The 18,533-nt window shown below is 34.0% G+C and overlaps 1 protein-coding gene across 1 annotated transcript; it reads left to right on the top strand.

The window, feature by feature from the left end:
- The first annotated feature begins 9,800 nt into the window (after nt 1-9,800).
- Nucleotides 9,801-16,217, top strand: MSTN (myostatin). Its single transcript, XM_090268238.1, has 3 exons — nt 9,801-10,285; nt 12,040-12,413; nt 14,520-16,217. Exons 1-3 carry the CDS (start codon nt 9,913-9,915, stop codon nt 14,898-14,900), a joined length of 1,128 nt encoding a protein of 375 aa, XP_090124364.1. The 5' UTR covers nt 9,801-9,912; the 3' UTR covers nt 14,901-16,217.
- Nucleotides 16,218-18,533: the final 2,316 nt, after the last annotated feature.

Raw genomic sequence — 18,533 nt, 5'->3', positions numbered from 1 at the left:
TCTTACAGTTTCCAGCAGAGGCCAGAATGTTCATGTTAAATCTAATTAAATGAAAATGTTTTTAATATAATTCAAGGTTTTATTTTTTTCAAACCAATAAGAAAGTCAGATAGGACTCTTTATGATTAAAGTTACTAGAAACTACTGACATTAATTTTAAATATCAAGAATGTAAATATATAATTCAAAATATTGAAAAAGTAGTTTTAACAGAAATAGTAATGTTCTATAGCAAAAGACAGAGCCCCAGTATTTGAGCAAATGGGCATCCAGATTACATTTAGTCAGTAGATACTAAAACCCTATACTAATTGCCAACATGGGTCATTGGGTCTTTCAGTTGCCAAGTCAGACCCTGGATTGAGTCCAAGAACAAATAGCACCACTATGGCATTGACCCAGGAAATTGAGCACTGACCTTATTTGTTAATTTTAGAACATTAAGTAAAAAGTCTTAACCCACATAAAAGAAGTACTTGGTACATCAAACATATTTCCATGAAAATTGCCTTTGTAAAACAATTACATTGTTTTAAATTTAATGTAATTAAACTTATGTGTAATCTCTCTCTGGAACTCAGTTTCTCATCTGTTCATGAGTACAGTAGGTATAATCATCTTAAAATTCTCATTCCCAAAATTTGATTTTTTTCCCCTTAGGTAAGAAGCATCATTTTTTCCCGTCTCCAATTCCTTGCCTAGTATGCCTGTCACAAGCCAGGTGCTCAGTAAGAGTTAAAACGACAAGTAAATGAATACACAAAAACAAATACATTTTAAATGGTTCCTTCTAGGAATTTATCAAAGCATTTGGAAACATTTCTCTGAAAGCCAATCCTCTATGAATCATAAAATGTAATACTTTAGGCAATTCCAAGGAAATAAGATGTCTTCTGAACACTTTTGGAAGGAAATGAATTCTTCTAAGGCTATTATTACTTCCAAGCCAAAGTAAAGAGGGAGTTAATTTTTTAAGGGTTTTGAAACTTTAAATTTTTAAATCTAAATCTAATTTTTTTCTTATCTGTAGAAACAGTCTTTGTATCAAGTCTATAGTTTTCGAAGATCCCACAAAACAAAAACCTAAAAATTGCAAGATTTTCTTTGGGGAGTGGTTGTTTACTGGAAAGCTTAACTTTTACAGGTGAAAAATTTGAAACGAAATCACTGCCTGCCAGTTCAGTCTATATTGTCATTTGCTGTGGAAACCATGTGTTTGTTCTAAAGTAAACCAAAACATCATGAAGGAAATCAGTCATCAAAAATAATGCAAATAAACTTCTTATCATACTCAGTTTCTCATTTAATCAATTTAAAAAGTTTGACTTTTAAAGTGTGGCAATACCGGATTTGAGAGCCCAACTAAAGACTAGTATAATCTATATGAGGCAATTTGAAGCATTCCTACAAGCTATCTCACTGCATGTACATTCAAATAAACAAAATGAAAATTTAAGTCCAGTAAAATGGGCTAAATTAATGAATCAAAGACTTTTTCCAAACACCAGCCACTGACTTTGGGTGAACGGCTTAAATAGCTATGCTTCTTTGCTATTGAGAAAATAAGAAAATTATTTAAGCCAAGTTCTTAAGCTTGAATAATGGAAAGATTTCTTTCAAAAGGAAACCAAATTTTTGCGCACTCCCATAAATAAAAGTCAACCCCTATTACTTTAGGCGGCACTTGAAGCCAACTTGAGTATAGTAAAAAAAACTCACCTGTAAACACTGTTTGTAGACACTGTAAAACATGAAGACATTGAAGTAGTTCTCAGATGTAAGGTGGTTATCTGGATGATCCAAATATGAATAAAAAACAAAGTTTTATGAAATTACTTATGGAACTCATAGATGACTTTAAGAAGGTAAGAAACTTAGTTTGAGAGAGTATTCTGAAAAATCGGTTGACTTCTGGCCTCACCTGACCATTCAAATAGCTATGCATTCTTGCGTTAAACTGAAGTGATGAACTCTATTGCAGCTTCAGTCTCCTGCTGGTATGAGGAAAAAGCGGGGAGAGAAGGATCACCGAGAAACTTAGTACTTTATAAAAAATGAAGGAAAAAGAAGACTGTAATACATTTAATCAGTTCACAGTTCTCCCCACTGTGTCAAGGCACATTGTTCTGTATTTGCCTTGTTTAAACACACACATGTGCGCATATCTTTGCTGCTCCTGAAACAAGTAAGACCTGTGTTGGGTAAGAGCTCCACTTGTCTTAAATAGTGGTGTCACAGCCAGCATGGGCACTCTCTAGCAAGGTTCCTGTTAAGAGCCACACATCATTAAATGCAATAGCTCCACTGGAATGTTAAATGTGCCCAGTGCTCTAGCAGACAAAGACTAGAGGTGGCAAGGATCAGAATCTCCCCTACTAGTTTGAGTAATAGGACCAATAGAAATGTTATGAACCATAGAGCAAACTAAAAGCAAACTCAAGTCACTTAGAAAGTCTGTAAATATACTAATTATACATCTTGAGAAATTAGAAAGTTGATGTTTCAGGTATTTAAGGAAAAATTCATTCACTTATGGGTTCTACAGTTCAGTAAACATCCTTTGCCAATCCAATAATGTGGCAGGTATTGGACCAAGAGCTGAAGAGACAAAAATGCACAAAATAATCCTCCTTTAAAGACCTCATAGTCTATTCGAGGGATAAGTAAGGAAACAAAATCAAGCATTTGAAAATTGTAATAATATGGGAGGGTACAATCTATACAATTTGAAGTATAGAAGTCTTTGAGTCTATTACCTTATTTCAATAGAAAAATGAGGAAACCAAATTATAACTTATTTTTACTCTCTGTATTTAAAATGTTCTATAAATAAACTAGACTTCCCACTTTGGAAAAGAAGGAGGAAAGAAATAGCATTTTTAAGTTTTCCTGAATGAATTCTACCTCTAAATTTATCAGCTGGAATATTACTCTGAGGCATTGTGATAATATATGAATGTTAACATCTCAAGACTAATTTGAGACTGTCTTGGACTTCTGGCCAAGATGGAGGCTTAGACTGACATGCTCTGTCTCCCTCCACAACTAAGGACTACAACTACCACAAAGCCAGAAGTAACCAGAAGTTCCAGAAAATAAAGCTACGTGGAAGTCCAATGTATTAAGTTATAAACAAGTGGTGCTTGTCCGGATGGGTAGGAGGGGCGAAGCTGGGGCAGAGAGATCAAGCTGTGCTGGTGGATGCAGCGACAGGTGCAATGGGATGGCGTTAGGCACAGACACCCGTATTTAAGGGGAGAGAAAAGCACCTGGGGACCACCCCTGACTGCAGACTGAACCCGTCAGATCACGATTCCAAGGCCAGGGAAGGCAGACTCCCATTACTTCAGACTGTGAGGCCCAGATGGCATGGGGATGGAGGAGGAGGCTCCTGGTCTCTCAGTGGAGAGTAACGGCAGGAATCCATCTTGGACCTCTGCCCCCACACAAAGCACCACAGTGTGGTAAGAAGGGTCACCCAGTAGTGACGAGTACACAGGGCTCTGCCCCCAATAGCATAGGAGGTGTGACAGCCCCACCCAAGAAAGAAAGATAAACAAAAACGGTCAGGATGGCAGGAGTCATGATTGAAATACCAATCACACAGCTAATCAAAAAGAAAATACATGAATTAACTGATGAAAAAATAGATAATCTTTCTGAGGCTCAGTTAAGAGCTATAGTCATAAGGCAGCTTACAGAATTAACAAAAGATATTGAACAAGGCGGGGAAGGAATGAAGGCTAGTCACGCTGAAATGAATGAAAACACATACGAGACAAGCGGTGAGGAAAGGAAAACCAGGGATCAAATCAACAAATCAGAACATAGGGAAGGAACAAACAGTCAACCAGTGCGGAAAGAGGGAAAAAAAAGTGAGAAATATGAGGAGAGGCTCAGAAACCCCTGGGACAGCTATAAGTGAGCGAACATCCGGATTATAGGGTTGCCAGAAGGTGAAGAAGAAGAACTAGAAATTGAAAAATTATGTGAAAAAATAATGAAGCAGAACTTCCCGAACTTGGGGAAGGAAATAGACTTACAGGTCCAGGAAGCACAGATTTCCAGAAAAATTGGATCCAGGGAGAACCACACCAAGACACATTATAAGCAAAATGTCAAAAATTAAGGATAAAGAGAGAATCTTAAAAGCAGCAAGACAGAAGAAGAAAATTATGTACAAAGGGGTCCCAATTAGACTATCAGCTGATTTCTCAAAGGAGACCCTGCAGGCAAGAAGGGACTGGCGAGAAATATTCGAAGTAATAAAAATTCAAAACCTACAACCATGAATACTCTATCCTGCGAAGCTGTCATTCAGAACAGAAGGGCAGAGAAAGTGCTTCCAGGACAAAGTAAAACTGAAGAAGTTCATTAGATCCAAAGCACTGTTATATGAGATGTTAAAGGAGGATCAAAACTGTGAACATTAAAATGAAAACTGTATCATAACAACCAACAACAGAAGCTAGTGAATCAAAACAAAGGCAAACTAAGTAGGCAATGAGAGGGGAAAAAGAATTATAGGTATGGGGAACATATTGGGCGGAGGTCAGCAGAGAGGGGGAAGGGGGAAAAGGGAGGGAGATGATGCAGAAATTAAGAAGCATAGTAGGAGGGAATGGAGTAGACAGGAAGATGTTGAGAAGAACTATATGCACAACCAATGGGCATGGACTAAGGGAGCAGACAGCTGGAGGGAGGGAGGCGTCTCTGGGTGAAGGGTTGCAGAGGGAAAAGAAATTGGGACAACTGTAACAGCATAATCAATAAAACATATTTTAAAAAAAAGACTAACTTGAAGACAAACTACAAGAAATTCCTCAAGACCACAGATCTCTGTCTAGAACTGACCAATGTACAAATGTTCTCTAGATAACCTACAATTTGGTAATTTGGTGATTATAATACAATAATATTTATATCTCTGTTCTGGCAATAATGACATCTCAGTAAATAAATTTACAATGCCTCAAAATGACTATTTAATGTCTTGTTAAAAGCAAAGCTATAGATAATAGGAGGAAAGGATTTTGAGTTACAGGGAAAAATATTCAATTAAAGTAGTATATAAATTATTACTTTGGAGCATGGTTCTCAAAGTGTAGTCTGAGGAATCCCTGGAGTAAAGATCTTTTCAGAAAATCTGTGGAGTAAAAATTAGTTTCATAATAATCTTAAGTTTTTTTGCTATTCAAATTCTTTCTTATGTATGCAGTGGGGTTTTTCAGAGGCTCCACAATTTGTAACATCATCATTCTCTAAGCAGATAGAATATATGCTTGTATATGCCTACATTCTGAAATTTCTCATTTCAACTTATATGTCAAATATTGATAGATATGACCTACATGAACAAAGGTTTTGAGGATCTTAAATAATTTTAAGAGTATAAAAAATATTGGAACCAAAAAGTTTGAGAATTAGTGCCTTAGGGAAAAACCTCAACTGAAGGGCAGACCTTATCAAATTTCATCATATTTTGTTTACATGAAGAAACTAGACCATAGGTTTCATGAAGATAGTGACTATTTCTTGTCTGGCTCATTGTTTTCTCCTCACAATCTAGCACAGTGCCAGGCACATAAGAGACATTAGAATATTTCATAGAATAATAAATTTATTAATACATACATACATATAAAGAATTCTTTGCTAACTGATTTATTCAAGGTCACATAAAATGTCAGCAGCAAAGCCAGAACTATATTTCAGGTCTCTTGTCTTCTATGCCTATATTGTTGCCCCTAGCTCAAGAATATTTTTGTTTTTGTCAATTTTTATTCTATAATCAGTTGAAAGCATGAATAATCAGATATCATCAATGTGAGAGAACTACCCTCGGTGTTATATGAGTTGAGCACTATGCAGTTTTTCCTAGCCTTAAGCATCAACATAGAGTGATACCAAACTGCAAGGAAATGGCAAGAGATCAGTAAAATACAACTTTCTGGGTTTTTCCACGCAACATAGATATTTTTTTATGATTCATTTTAATACTAATTCCTAGACTCCTCCTCCTCCCTTTGGCCATAGCATTAAACTAGGAAGCCTTTACATCCGTGCACCAAATAGTTCCCAGACTGTAAAGAATAGACATTTTTTTTTGGAAATATTCTTTATACTCTCAAAGTTGGTTTGAAACACCCCATTGTATTTGTAACAGAGATGAGAGGAATTTGCTTCCTAGCTTACTAATAGTTACATAAATGTTAAGGCTCACTCAGTACAAAGAAGAACAGAGGAAAGACAAACACAAGTCTTGGGAAGAGCCGCATTGGCCACCTAAATCCTAAATCTGGTGGGAAACTGCTTTTAAAGATGGCTAACCTGAGACAAAGTCACAAGCTGGTCAAGCAAGCTCTCCCAGTTAGCTGAAGGATTTTTCTACTCATGCACCATAATGACACACCATCCCACCTCTTTTCTGAAAGCAGCCAAAGTTAGGCCCCAGGCAGTCAGACAACAGTGAAGGTTCCTACAGCTGATGAACCTGCCTGCTCCAGGGCCTTAGGACAGTTGCCATCAATACCACTGGAAAGCAATACATGCTCTCAAAATTTCTTCAGTACTTCACTGACTCATTCAATAATGACCTCTAGAAGTGTTGATTAGATATATTTGATTCTTATTATTCATGGAGTTAAATTCTGTAAAGTCACTGCCAACACTGAGTAAGTGATAACTTAACCACTGCTTCTAGGAGAAATACAAGGATGGGTTTTTGTGAGCCCCTGATCATAACATTTTTAATCAACTAATAAATATATAACCTTGTTTCATGAGTTTCTCTTTAAAGAAATCTTATTTAATATATATTGTTGATTCATTAACATAGAACTCAAGGCCAAGAGCACTATAATTCAAGCCTGAACAAAGCTTATCGAATGCACATTTTTCCATAATGAATTTTTTCTCTAAGTCATATCATAGCCTTCTTTAAAAAAAAAAACTGTGGCAAAATATACATAACATAAATTTGACCGTTTAACCATTTTAAAGTGTACTATTCAGTGGCATTGAGTACATTTACATTGTTGTGCAAACATCAACATCATCTCCAGAACTTTTTGATCTTCCCCAATCGAAACTCTCTATTAAGCAGTAGCTTCCCCACATCCCCCACCCCTCCATCCAGCCCCTGGCAACCACTATTCTACTTTCCATCACCACCTTCTTGTGCTTAAGAGCACAGCACTTTAGCACTGTGCTCTGTGTTTATTTATTTATTTATTTTTATTTATATTTATATTTTTGGTCTTTGACCTCTTTCACTACTTTCATTCTTTAAATTGTTTTTTAAATTTAATTTACTAGGGTGACATTGGTTTGTAAACAATATCGGTTTCAAGTGTACAACTCAATAAAACATCATCTGCATACTGCATTGTGCACTGAACACAGAAATGAGAAAAACATGGTACTAAATAGACTGCTAAAAGAGCACTTGTTTACAATATGAGAGCCAAAACAGAGCAGAGAATTGCCTTATGTGACCTCATGTGAGAACCTATGTCTCAGAAGCCTCAAAATTTTCACCATTCTGCACATGTGCATGAATGATCACAAAGCACTATAAATATTGGTTTGGGGTTAAAAATAAATTTTAGCAAGTCGGAAAATTTGCAAATATGGAATTCATCAATAAATGAACATTGACCATATGTGGAAATGACAACTTTTGTTTATTTATCCCAGGAAATAAGAATAAGGGACTGAAACATGTCCTGTAATTGAGCTGCCTTAGAAAATTTTATTTAACTCAGAGGCTTAGAGAAGTAGCCTATGTGATTTAATTGACAGCTATAACCTGAAGCAGTTCTAGTTCATGTGGAGGATAAATTTAAGCATAATCTCAGACCCCTCTGCATGAAACAAAAACCAAGCACTCAAGTACCAGTTATCAATCACTTACTATATGACAGGCGCTATATTCAGCAATTTACATGCATTATTAAATTACATTCCCTCAAAACTTTGTGAGGACACCGAAGGTTAGCTAATTTACGTATCCCATCCATTATCACATAGTTAGAATTGGCAGCTGAGATTTGAACTCAGGTCTATCTGACTCCAGAGCCTGACAATGCTATTCTAATCAAAAAAATTTTTTACAGAAAGGTTTGACTTCTCATGTTACAATTATTATAACATTACAAAGATTTACACATTGAAAAATAAATTTACCAAACAAAACTTTATAAGCCTGATCTAATATTGTCCTACAACAAAGTGTATCTGAAATTCTGAAATCCTTCAGGGCATCTGGTTTGTGTCTGGTTTTCCTTAATCTTTAATGATGGGCAAATCTAATGCATTATGTAAGGCCATTTTTTCTCAAGAGATGTAGATACCTCTTAAGAATTTGATGAAAATGCATTAACTTTTCAGGCTACTGAGTTGCATTTTAGTGCACTGAGGCAGTAAATTAGTGTACAGTGTGTAAAAGTGGTAGTGACCTAAAAAATAACTATTTGATATGAACCACTACATTCTCTTGGGGGAAAAAAAGCAATAGATTAACTCTCTTAGCTTTCCAAAAGGAGTAGGAAGGAGAAATCTGTGGCCTGGAAACAGCTTCTGTTTCTTGCTGGCTGTTTGTTTAGCTCATTAATAGTCCATTTGATTAGATCTTGTGGCTCCCAAAGCTAAGGTTGAGAGTTTGATCCCTACAGAGGCCACTTAAAGGTAGAGAACAAAAAGCTCTATTCTCTGCTCCCAGACCTTACCCCAAATCCCTGCCAGGTGTCTGCCCTCTGGTCAAATAAAAAACTGGCAAAGGGGTGCAAACCTATTCACAGTATTGGGAAGCAACAAAAAAATGGACACCCTTTTATTATGGTGTTCTTCCTTTTATATGTTCATAATATTGATATAATTGATATCATTTATAGAGAACAGATAATTTTTTTACTTTTACCACTGGAAATGTGAGGCAAACTGTAGTAAGTGCTGCACCACCAGTCATAAAATCCATTATCTTTATATTCTAAGTTCAGAGAATTTTCTACTGGCTGACATTATCCTCTTGTTAACAAACAATGAAGAAATACATCTTCTAAGCAGTATTAGCCTGCAGTTTTAGGATAGAAAATAACAATAGCAATTAGTCAAAAATTGATCACAATTTTCATATTAATAAAAGATATTAAATTATTTAAAAATAATTTCATGTGCATTATGATAAGTATGATTTTCAACATGTACTAAAATTTAGTCAGGAAAATAAGTTTCTCAAATTATAGCTTAAGATCTTTTAGTAGTATTATAATCTTAATTTTTTTCATTCAGATCTTCCTAATTTAAATTTATATTTTCCTAATTACATAGGACTAACATAATGTAATACAACAAATAATTTTTCTTACTTCAAATGCTTGCTTAAATAGTATAAAACCATTTTAATTCTTGAGGAAGTAACATTTCAACTTTTTTAAATATAAAGTGTAAATTAAGATTTACAATACTTACTTAAATTATAAGAGTTTCACATATAAAGATTAATAAGATTGAACTGTAGCTTATATTATTGTTTACACACTTAATTTTTCAAGTGTCACATATATCTTTCATTATTTGTAGATTTATTTCTTTTATGAAGTACTCAAATGAATCAGCTCACCCTTGACTGTAACAAAATACTGTTTCGTGACTTGTGACAGACAGGGTTTTAACCTCTGACAGCGAGATTCATTGTGGAGCAAGAGCCAATCATAGATCCTGACGACACTTGTCTCATCAAAGTTGGAATATAAAAAGCCACTTGGAATACAGTATAAAAGATTCACTGGTGTGGCAAGTTGTCTCTCCGACTGTACAGGCATTACAACTTTGCTTGGCATTACTCAAAAGCAAAAGAAAAGTAAAAGAAGGAAATAAGAACAAGGAAAAGATTGTACTGATTTTAAAATCATGCAAAAACTGCAAATCTATGTTTATATTTACCTGTTTATGCTGATTGTTGCTGGCCCAGTGGATCTAAATGAGAACAGCGAGCAAAAAGAAAATGTGGAAAAAGAGGGGCTGTGTAATGCATGTACTTGGAGGCAAAACACTAAATCTTCAAGAATAGAAGCCATAAAAATTCAAATCCTCAGTAAACTTCGGCTAGAAACAGCTCCTAACATCAGCAAAGATGCTATAAGACAACTTTTGCCCAAAGCTCCTCCACTCCGGGAACTGATTGATCAGTACGATGTCCAGAGAGATGACAGCAGTGATGGTTCCTTGGAAGATGATGATTATCATGCTACGACAGAAACGATCATTACTATGCCTACAGAGTGTAAGTAGTCCTATTAGTGTATACCAACAATTCTGCTGACTGTTGTTCTGGTGTTTATGAGAAACAGATCTATTCTCAGGTTCTTTTAACAAGCTGTTGGCTTTTATGTAAGTAGGAGGGAAAAGAGCTTTTCTCCCCCAAGATTTCATGAGAAATGTACTGAGATTAATTGCTGAAAATGTTTGCAAAAGTATTAATGTTATTTAATTTAATGTGACAAATATAAAATGCTTATGTTTTAAAAGCTTAATGCCACCCAGGCAACTACTGAAAGATAACACAAGCTATGTTTAAAACTTACAAAAAATTCCATAAATGCATTTGGTTGCTTGAAATATGCATTTATAGTAAAAAGTTTTTCACTAAGAATAGAGAAAGGAAGAAACCTGTAGATGTTTAAGCCCATTTGAGCATTTGCTGAACACCTAGAATAACTTCTGTTATTCAAAACTCTTTCTCACATTTTTTATGTTCTTCACAAATCAAAATACTTACTTTTGAAAGCTATCACACTGGAGAGTATGAAAAAACATTTAAAAATGTATTAATAAGAGCAATGATGAAGCAAACAGAGCATAATAATCATCATGAACTAATAATCCAAAAATGCCTAAGAAATAAACATTTTAATTGAGTATGTTATGGCTCACGAAGTCTTACTTAAACCTTGACCATGGTACTATATTGCTCTGAGTACCCAGCATGCACATTGCTTAAGGACCTTCTAACATATTACTCAATTCTTTATGGGAAGGAGGACTATTACCTATAATATCTACATTGCTTCTGAAAGAATATATTTTATACAATTCCTTCTGCAGTCAGTTCAAAACTCTAGTCAAAGAAAGAAGGGAGATAGGCACATTAAAACAGAAAGCATGACAAGAAAGATTCTGTGTCATGTGTCTGTGATCTTGCTTTATACAGTGCTTCATACACTGTAGACTGGACTTGAAATAGTTTCAAAATATTGTTTTCCTTATTAACTAATTTGGTTATAATGCAGCAAATAATTTTCCTTTAAGACTGTTATCAAATTGTCCTGGAACAGAGTTGCTTTATTTATAAACAATCTTAGAAAAACAAGAGGAAAGAAATTTTTAAGTGCTTCTGCTTACACTAACAGCCTGGCATTAAAGACATATTTTCTAACTTTTGAATTTAACATTTAAATTTTGGTGCTAATTACCTGCATAGTTTTGATCTTTTAAAAGGCCATTCCAGAGCCAAAACATAACAGATGTACTATATTTTCTATTAATTCCCCAGGCTCAGTTAGCTGCTCAGTGTGTCTTGTCCCCAGGTAATTCAGGCCTGGGGGAAGGGTTCCTTCTTCCAGACTGATTGGTACAGCTGCTCAGTAAGTGTAACTACTCAGATTCCCAAAGAATTCTAAGTGGATGTTCCTCCACGGTGTCTCTTGTTCTCTCTAATCATCATCATTTTAAAATTTCATCCACTGTTCATTCCTTTATGAAATTTTCCTTAGTCCGCAGTTCTTTGGAAAGTGAGTAGATGCCTCATAAATGGCTGGAAAAAAACACATATCTAAAAAATCCTGAAAAGTTAGAGTAATTATTTTCTTTGATATTTTTTCTGAGTTATGAATGAAATTCTACATAGTTTTTAATTTTAAAAGGCTAAATATACATTCATTAATCCAATAGAAAAAAATACTCACCAATGAATATAAAGGGGTTTGTTCATTTTACATGAGAAATTATTTCAATAACTCTTTTCTGATTCATTTATAGCTGATCTTCTAATGCAAGTGGAAGGAAAACCCAAATGTTGTTTCTTTAAATTTAGCTCTAAAATACAATTCAATAAAGTAGTAAAGGCCCAACTGTGGATATATCTGAGACCTGTCAAGACTCCTACAACAGTGTTTGTGCAAATCCTGAGACTCATCAAACCCATGAAAGACGGTACAAGGTATACTGGAATCCGATCTCTGAAACTTGACATGAACCCAGGCACTGGTATTTGGCAGAGCATTGATGTGAAGACAGTGTTGCAAAATTGGCTCAAACAACCTGAATCCAACTTAGGCATTGAAATCAAAGCTTTAGATGAGAATGGTCATGATCTTGCTGTAACCTTCCCAGGACCAGGAGAAGATGGGCTGGTAAGTGCTAAGTGGAAATAACATTCTAACAACCTTGTTATGTTTTCATCATAATGTGAATGAATAATAGTGAAAAATAGCTACCACATTCCTATGCTCCTACGCCAAACAAAGGTAACTTACCCCAGTGGTAACCTTGTAGCCGATAAAAGTAGGTATCTAATTTCATATTCTATGAAATACCGTCTTGATACTTTTACTTTGCACAATGATTTTTAAAAGTTATTCCATAGTCCTTAACTTCTTAGGTAGCTCTTTTTAATTGGGAATGGATATGCTATATAATTATATGAATAAAAACATGCTATCTTCATAGTAGATCCTAGTACACATCCAAGAAATTAAAACTCACCCTTCCCCCAAAGAGTGTAATGTATTGAAATTTTTTTGGTTTAATAAAGCAGAAAAAAAGAAGCTTTAAAAATTGTAATTAAAATAAATGCTTTTATTTATAGTAATGAACTAAGTACAATATGCTTAGGCTTATATTTTATTAAACATACTATATTTAAGGTCCCTAATGATAAATATATTCATTATTTTGTAAGCTATTAACACACTTTGTGAATTATACTAATAAAACTTAATGTTCAGGCTAGTTAATTATGCTGCTTAGCTTATTTCTGATATGCCTTACCATTCAAAAGTAAACATCCCAGAGTTTACTTAGGTAATGCCAACTAATTTAGTATTAGGCCAAGCAGATGACAATACCTTATATATTATAAAAGTAACAAAAATAACTTTAAAACCAAGTATACACTTAGAGTTACTTTTCTGGCTTACCTATGCGTGTGTTTATTTATGGTTTCAAAAATTTATTTTATGTGACCATATTTTTTACTTCCATCTCTTCACATAATTTACAACAAAAGATTACACTCGTAAGCAATAACTGTTATCTTTTTAGTGTTATTAGTAAGTGATATTAAGTCAGGTCTACTTTAATGAAAACATATTCTTGAAGAGATTATACAATTTTCCAAATGATCTCTTTTTCTTTAAATATGCTATATAAAATATTATTGACTCTCAAAATAATGTCACTGTTTTTATAATCTTAAATAACAATGACTACTAGGTCTGTTTTGATTTTGGATAAGATAAAAACTACTATTAATTTAAGAAAGTGTTTTTTTTTATAGGTAGATTTTTAATGATCAAAGTTGATAATGTGATAGGTTTTAATTATTATTAAACAAGTAGTTAATATGACATATTCCTGTTTTTCATGTGAAAGGAAAAAAGCCTCAAATGCATGAAAAGATTTGTGCAGGAGAACAATTAGAACATTACCGTTTAAATACCTGATTAGAAACATCTTTCAGTGAAAGAATAAAGGAGATATTGTACCTTTTTCTGCATCTGTCCCTCCCTGTCTTAGAGCTTCTCTTTCCAACTCACTATTATACCACCACTTTCATTACCCTACCCTCCTTTTTCTCATTACCATTCATACAGTGCTGGGAGGTAATTATTTTGTTCTGGCTTTAATATCCAAGTTTCCCTGAGTGGACTATGGATGAGTATACCTATCTCTCCAGGAACTATCAGACATAGTCAGCCAATATATTTGATCAACAAGAGGGAAGACTGGGAGTAACTTAACATTTTCCCTCTTTCTCCCCCAACTCTTTCATCTCATAAATATTCTATAAATATTTTCAGAGCATCTATTATATGCCACAGGGAAATTTGTATTGCTACTGTATACTTTTGAGCCATAAGGGAAAAATCAATCCTAGTGTAAATTAAAATTCCTTAATGCTGTGTCTTTTAAAAATAAATGTGGTATAGCCCTGGCTAGTGTGACTCAGTTTGTTGGAGGGTCACTGGTTTGATCCCTAGTCAGGGTGCATGCCTGGGTTGCAGGTTTGGTCCCTGGTTGGGAAGCATATGGGAGGCAACCAATCGATGTTTCTCTCTCTCTCTCTCTCTTTCTCCCCCTCTTTCTCTCTAAAATCAATAAAATAATAGTAATAAATCTTAAGAAAATAAATGTGGTATAAGCAAAATGGTTAGTTTTTCTTTAATAATGACTTCCTGAGATAAGAAAGTGTTTCAGGGTCTATGAATATTACTGATCACTCTTTCCTTTTCATATAGAATCCCTTTTTAGAAGTCAAGGTAACAGATACACCAAAAAGATCCAGGAGAGATTTTGGACTCGACTGTGATGAGCATTCAACGGAATCTCGATGCTGTCGTTACCCTCTAACTGTGGATTTTGAAGCTTTTGGATGGGATTGGATTATTGCACCCAAAAGATATAAGGCCAATTACTGCTCTGGAGAGTGTGAATTTGTATTTTTACAAAAATATCCTCATACTCATCTTGTACACCAAGCAAACCCCAGAGGTTCAGCAGGCCCCTGCTGTACTCCCACAAAGATGTCTCCAATTAATATGCTATATTTTAATGGCAAAGAACAAATAATATATGGGAAAATTCCAGCCATGGTAGTAGATCGCTGTGGGTGCTCATGAAATTTATATTTGGTTCATAACTTCCTAAAACATGGAAGACCTTCCCCTCAACAATTTTGAAACTGTGAAATTATGTACCACAGGCTATAAGCCTATAGTATGCTACCGTCACTTAAGCATAAACTACAGTATATAAACTAAAAGAGAGAATATATGCAATGGTTGGCATTTAACCATCAAAATAAATTATACACTAAAAATCTTTATGATTTCCAGAGCTTTAGGACTAGAAGATCAATTTACACTTATGTTCATATATATATTACAACATATGCAGGTAAATGAAAGCAATTCTCCTTGTGTTCTAGTGAACTAAAGGAGTACGCTTAAAGTTTATTTCTTTAGAGTTTCACTTAGTATCTTCAGAAAAACCTATATATAGTATTGGTGAAATGCAGGATTGTTATATACCATCATTTGAATCATCCTTATACACTTGAACCATATTGTATAATAGCATACTTGGTAAGATGAAGTTCCACAAAAATAGGGAGGGGACACAATATGCAAGTTCCCATTCCTATTATAATTGGTACAGTACATTAACAATGCATGCCAATGGTGCTAACACAATAGGCTGAATGGTTGATTTTATCAGGTTTACCAAGTAAAAACATCCAGTAAAATAATAACTTCTTCCTTTCTTCAGGTGCACTTTCATACACCTCCAAATGGGGAATGGATTTTCTTTAATAAAAGAAGAATCATTTTTGTAGCAAACTTGGAGAATCTGAATTTATCTTAAAAGGTAGACATAAAGTATTCATTTTTATCAAAATTTCAAAATTACAAAAATTAAAAATTACAGCCTTTGCAATACTGCAGTTTTTATAATATAATGAAATGACAGATTCTATCAATATCTTATAAAAAACTTTGAAACAATTGCATTTATATAATATGTATACTTTTTTGTAAATAAGTGTCTCCTTTTTTATTTACTTTGGTATATTTTTACAGTAAGGACATTTCAAATTAAGTATTAAGGCACAAAGACATCTTATATGATAGAAAAGCAACTGCCTATATTTCAGAGCAAATTAGCAGATAAAATAGTGGTTTTCAAATTCCATATGCTAATGGTTATATTACAATCATTTTATATTTTTTTACATTATTAACATTCACTTACGGATTGATGATGGCTGCATAATGTGAATGAGAAATTTCAATGGTTTACTGTCATTGCATTCAAATCTCAACGTTCCATTATTAATACTGATAAGTATTATTAAGCATAGCAAAATGATTTCACTGTATTATCTGAAATACAGAATAAACTGATGATATCTTAAGAAGAACTGTTAAGTTTATTTTATAATTCAATAATGAATATATTTCTGCATATATTCACTTCTGTTTTGTAAATTAGGATTTTGTTTAATCAAATTCATTGTACTTATGATTAAGTGAAATTATTTCTTACATGTAATGTGTAGAAACAATATAAATTATATTAAAGTGTTTTCACCATTTTTGAAAGACACTAGAGTTTCATGTTATGAAGGTTAATTCTGGATTTCTGACTTACTTTATTATCAAAGTCTAATGGTTTAGCACAAGAGTTTGGTCTGAGAATTTTAGGCCTGCCATTCTAGTTCTCATGAGTGAAATTCTTGTTAATTTAGTCCTAGTCAAGTTGTTTTACACATACAAAAAAAAGAACTAGTTTTATCTGTTTCATTCCTCTATCTTGACCTGAAAATTATTTATATGTTTTCATAGGTTCAATTTTCACGTGATTGCAGTTGGCAAGGGTATATGGTCCTAGAGTTACCAGTTCTACTGAAGTCACAGGGATACAGGGAAGCTGCATCTTCTTTCTAGCACTTAATGATACTTGGCACATTTTTCTGAGGTTTATGAGCACCAATTTTCAAACTGAATTTAAAAAATAATTATAAAGTGCTATAAATCTGTACGTACAACAGTGTACATAAAGCTTTCTGAAGTGCTCTCTTCTCCACCCTTCATTGGTTTAGTAACTTAGCTGTAAAGCAGTTATAGGTGATTAAAATTATATCTAGTTCCTGCTTCCTAAATACATAACTTACCATTAATGTAAATGTAATTTTTAACCATCAATGATATTAAAGCAATGTCCACTCATACAAGCTATAGTACTTTTTCTAATTTTAATACTGACATATTTCATATTGATAAGGCTGGAGCTGTAAGAGGTTGCCCCTGTGAGAAAAGGAGCCAACTATGGTGGTGGGGTGAGGCCACTTTAAGTTGCACAGGCTGGAACTTACTTCTCCCAAGACCATGAATATACATGACCAAAAAGTCTAGGTCAGCAAGTCCATTAACATACCTTAGGCTTTGGAGTTCAAATAACTGAAGACCTTGACCTCTATGGTGGGGAGTGTGAGGAAGGAACACTTCAGTTTCCAAGGACTAACTCCTCAATCTTTATATTCACTGTTATCATGGGGTCCCAGGATCACATCACCTACTTTATGATGTGGTAGCCCTCTCTTGAAAACAATATGTCCATGAAAGGAAGCATCAGGACCAATCTCTTTTGTGACAGGACAAGTAGACTCTAATGGGAAATCTATAGTAGTGTGTGACTAAAACTACTACTTTATTGGGTATAAGAATAAAAATTAAAATAATTAATAATTAAATAGTTTTCAAAGTTCTTTTACATTAACGATATAATTTTACCTCCATAATGCTGAAAATTAAGTATTATTACTATATCCATTTCAGAGAGGGAATTGAGGGTAAAAGAAATTAATAAACACAATGGCCAGGATCTGGAAGCAGCCCAGTGTCCATCAGTAAATGAGTGAATAAAACAGCGATGGTACATTTACACAATGGAATACCACTTTGCCACAAAAAAAGAAGAAAATGTTACCCTTTCCAACAGCATGGATGGGCCTGGAGAACATTATGCTAAGTGATATAAACCATTCAGAGAAAGAGAAGTGTCATATGATTTTACTCGTATATGCAATCTAATGAACTAACAAGTAAAATAGAGACAGACTCACAGATAGAGAGCAGGCTGACAGTTCTTGGGGGGTGGGCTGGGGGTGGAGGGATCAAACAAAGCTGAGAAAGAACTCATGGACATAGACAACTGTGTAGTGATTCTGTGTGTGTGGGGGGGTAGAGATGGAAGAGGGTATAGGGAAGATAAATGTTAATACAAAAAAATACAAGAAAAATGAACTATTAAACAAAAAGAAATTCTCACTTGGAAAAAAGTTAATCAGATTTACCAAGAAACACAGCATTTATATTTGTATATAAGAAATAGAAATCTATAAGTTACACCTCAATTAAAAATAGAAATATAAATCAATGTTATACTTGTTTGATCATTCATTCCAATAGTACTGTACTTGTTTAAAATGTAGGATGTTGTATGGTTAAAAATCCATCTAAAATAACAAATGATCATTTTTAAAAATAAAACCAATACTACCACATAATATAACTGATAAATTAAACCATAGGCTAAAACATGATATGCAAGTCATGACTTGCCTGGCATATGACATGTAGTGTTGAAATTTCATTTTCATGGTCATTCAGTTCCAGTTTACACACTGCAAAACATATCAAAGTAAACTATACTAATTTTGGTTGTTCTTGAGTAAGATGTCAAACAATGAA

This window comes from Furipterus horrens, unplaced genomic scaffold (genome assembly GCF_987537825.1).
Source record: "Furipterus horrens unplaced genomic scaffold, mFurHor1.1.pri manual_scaffold_1, whole genome shotgun sequence".
NCBI classification, from domain to species: Eukaryota; Metazoa; Chordata; class Mammalia; order Chiroptera; family Furipteridae; genus Furipterus; species Furipterus horrens.
Note: the sequence above shows the minus strand (reverse complement) of the source record. Positions and strands in the feature narration are given on the sequence as shown.

Excerpts from the sequence above, each read along its gene's own strand:
- MSTN (XM_090268238.1), top strand. The coding sequence starts at position 9,913 with ATGCAAAAACTGCAAATCTATGTTTATATTTACCTGTTTATGCTGATT. Across the intron at positions 10,286-12,039 it reads CATTACTATGCCTACAGAGT|CTGATCTTCTAATGCAAGTG; the intron begins GTAAGTAGTCCT and ends ATTCATTTATAG. Across the intron at positions 12,414-14,519 it reads GACCAGGAGAAGATGGGCTG|AATCCCTTTTTAGAAGTCAA; the intron begins GTAAGTGCTAAG and ends CTTTTCATATAG.